Source organism: Eurypyga helias, unplaced genomic scaffold (genome assembly GCF_000690775.1).
Source record: "Eurypyga helias isolate BGI_N326 unplaced genomic scaffold, ASM69077v1 scaffold10417, whole genome shotgun sequence".
NCBI classification, from domain to species: domain Eukaryota; kingdom Metazoa; phylum Chordata; class Aves; order Eurypygiformes; family Eurypygidae; genus Eurypyga; species Eurypyga helias.
The window spans coordinates 20,207-23,007 of record NW_010259791.1 but is presented as its reverse complement, the minus strand read 5'-3'; the positions used below and the strand labels follow the sequence as shown (position 1 = coordinate 23,007).

At 42.2% G+C, this 2,801-nt stretch overlaps 1 protein-coding gene across 1 annotated transcript in view; it reads left to right on the top strand.

Annotated features, from left to right (window-relative positions):
- Positions 1-426: 426 nt before the first annotated feature.
- LOC104511960 (inositol 1,4,5-trisphosphate receptor type 2-like) overlaps positions 427-2,801 on the top strand; it is a gene marked incomplete at both ends in the record, with an annotated part of 21,723 nt that continues 19,348 nt past the window's right edge. Inside the window, one exon of the mRNA XM_010154766.1 lies at positions 427-624. Within this exon, the coding sequence (XP_010153068.1) occupies positions 427-624 (198 nt within the window). The remainder of the gene's footprint in view (positions 625-2,801) is intronic.

Here is a 2,801-nt window from a genome sequence, read left to right as displayed (position 1 = left end):
CTATGATTCTATGATCATCTTTTCCCCCCCTGTAAAGTACTCTGCTGATGGGATAAGCTATTTCTAACTGTATTGTTTTAATACCGTGTAACTGTGTTGTTTTAATGCCATGAGGCTCCTAATCGTTGCATCAGAGCTAACTCTGCGTAGAACTCAAGGGCTTGTAAGTATTTGCTGGTGCTGAAAATGTTTTGCAGCGTATTAAAGAAGGCGAGAGAATGTTGTCCCTATTATAACTGTCCTGTTTTGGGACAACCACAGTCTGTGGCTCTGTGCAAGGTTTGTGATGAATGGGGCCAAAACGCCGGTGTGCCCTGTTTCAGTTTCATGGGGAAGGTTACATAAAGCACCTGCAAAGAGAGGCTTAGAATGGAAACCGTCAAGCAAATTACCCAGGCGTAAGTGCTGGTGCTGCTGCTGTAATAGCTTCCCAATTTTCTGTCTTTCCAGGTTCAGTTGCTGGTGTCTAATCAAGATGTTGATAACTACAAGCAAATCAAGGCTGATCTTGATCAGCTACGCCTGACTGTAGAAAAATCGGAATTGTGGGTCGAGAAGAGCAGCAATTATGAGAGTGGAGAGGTGGGCGACAATCAGACCAAAGGGGGAGAAGAGCCCATAGAGGTGGGTTTAAAACCTCTGCTGCTAGAATTGTTTCAAAACTGATAGGTAGTTTAATGAACAACTGCAAATTTGCAGTCTGGTTAATCGAAGTAGCAAGGAGAGAATGTGCAGTAGCGTGGCTGCTTTCGGTGACTGCGTTCGTACGTCGCAGAGCCGCCTTCCTTCCCGGCTAGCGAGCACGCCACGGCGTACGGCATCACTCTGGGCCAAGGAAGTAATCTAGGGATCACATATTGGTAGTTGTGTTGACTTGCTGGAAAAAGGAAGAGTAGGGGGTACCTGTTCCTGCAGCGAGAAGGAGGAGCATAATCAAATCCATATTTTCAAATATCACAAGTAATTCCACTCTCCACCAAACATAAGACTGACCCAAAAATATTGAGATTTTGGAGGCAAACAAACTTTTTTTTTCTTCTTTGACCCTTGCCACCCCCCACTCCTGGGGCATATCGTGATTTGAGAAACTTTACAATTTGAATCTGGAGCCGTGAAGACCTTTTTTTTTTTTTTTGCATTTAATTTAAATTTTTTAATGTTGTTTTTCAGTGAAAACTGAGGTTTTGATGTAATCACCTAACTCCAGTGGGAGTCTTTAGTCTTGAGTGTTGCAAGAGTTGCTATTGGTTGCTGTTTGTGGCATAACAATAGATAAAGCAGGTTTTCCCATCAATATTTATTCCCATTTTTCCATTTTCATCAGAGGAAGGGGGGGGAGATAAAGAACTGCAATTTCTGGCACACCACACCTCATCCTATTCCGTGGTAGAGCCTCTCCTAATGGGAAGAAAATGGGTGAGGAAGCCACCATGGAAGCTTAGTAGGAAGGCCAGTGGAGATTATACGTCCCAGGGATGCCAGTGGATTGAGGAGAAGTAAGAGCCGTTGAGAAGACACGGGGTGTTTGCAGATACCTGTGACGTACGCTTGGCCTATCAGATGGGACAGCAGATTTTAGGTGGCTTCATAGAGGGTGGAAGGGGAAATCCACCACTTCAAGGGAGAATCCTAATTTCTTGGAACAGTGTAAGTCCTACTCTTTCTCTGACATAACGTAGCAGAGTTCAGTGGTGTCAGAACTGAGGAGGAATCTGGATTTTATGAGCTTAAGTCTGTGGGATTTCTTATTTTTCTCAAGCATAGCTCTAGTAGGGAAGAAAATGTTCCTTTATATATTTAACGAATGGAAAAGGTAATGGGGAAACAGGATACAGAATTGCAACAGAATATTTACAAGGTTTTTTTAGCTGTAAAACACTTTAAAAGTGTAATAAGATCCTTTGTATTCCTACAGATAGCTCTGATAGCGAAGAGAGGACAAAACAATGTGCTTTTGAAACAGAAGCATCTCTACATGGGATATTTTCAGTGGGTTTTTTTTTCCCATGAGGCATCTGTGGGTCTGTAGGGGTTAGCAGTGCTTCAGTAGGTGCACAATATTGTATCAGAACAGTAATATGTAATCTGCACAACTGGTTCGATCATCTGGTGGTAATTCCATGAGAGTCATGCCAGGTTACTCTAGCTCAGGATCTTGCCCACTGCTTTTTCCCCGGGTAAGTTATTCTTTAACAGCCAGAAAATGTTTTTATCAGGCAAAACTGCTTTAGATAGTGAATACTCTCTCAGGGATCTTAAGTCAGATGTAAGAGGGGAGGTGCTGGTCATAATCTACAACATGTGAAGCAGGTGGCTTGCTTCAAGCAGATAAACATCCCTGTGAGATCCCATGCTTTCTTGGAATGGGTGCTAGGTATTCAGCTGTGAGCTGGATGAACCTCTAGGTCTTTAGGGAATATGTTTCATTTGCCTGTGCTTAATTTTCCCCAAACAATGTTACAGTGTGCACAAGGGCTTAAATTGTATTTCTGAACACTCTTATGTTAAGCCCAAGTTTCCATCCTCACCAAAGCATATTGCAAGACTGACGCAAGAGTTTTAAAAAAAATCAAATAAAATTTTTTGCCCTTAGGCTTTTGAGTCTTTTTGGGTAATTGTTTCCCCCTTTCTACCATAACCTAAGGAGGGGCTAGAGACTTCTTTTTTTTTTTCCCCAGTCATATGACTCTAGAAATAGGATTTTGAGAAAAAAGGCCATGTTCTAAATGAAGTATCCAGAGGATACCTTCTCCACGGGAAAACCATCAAATCTTACATCCATGCAGGATCATCTTATAGGA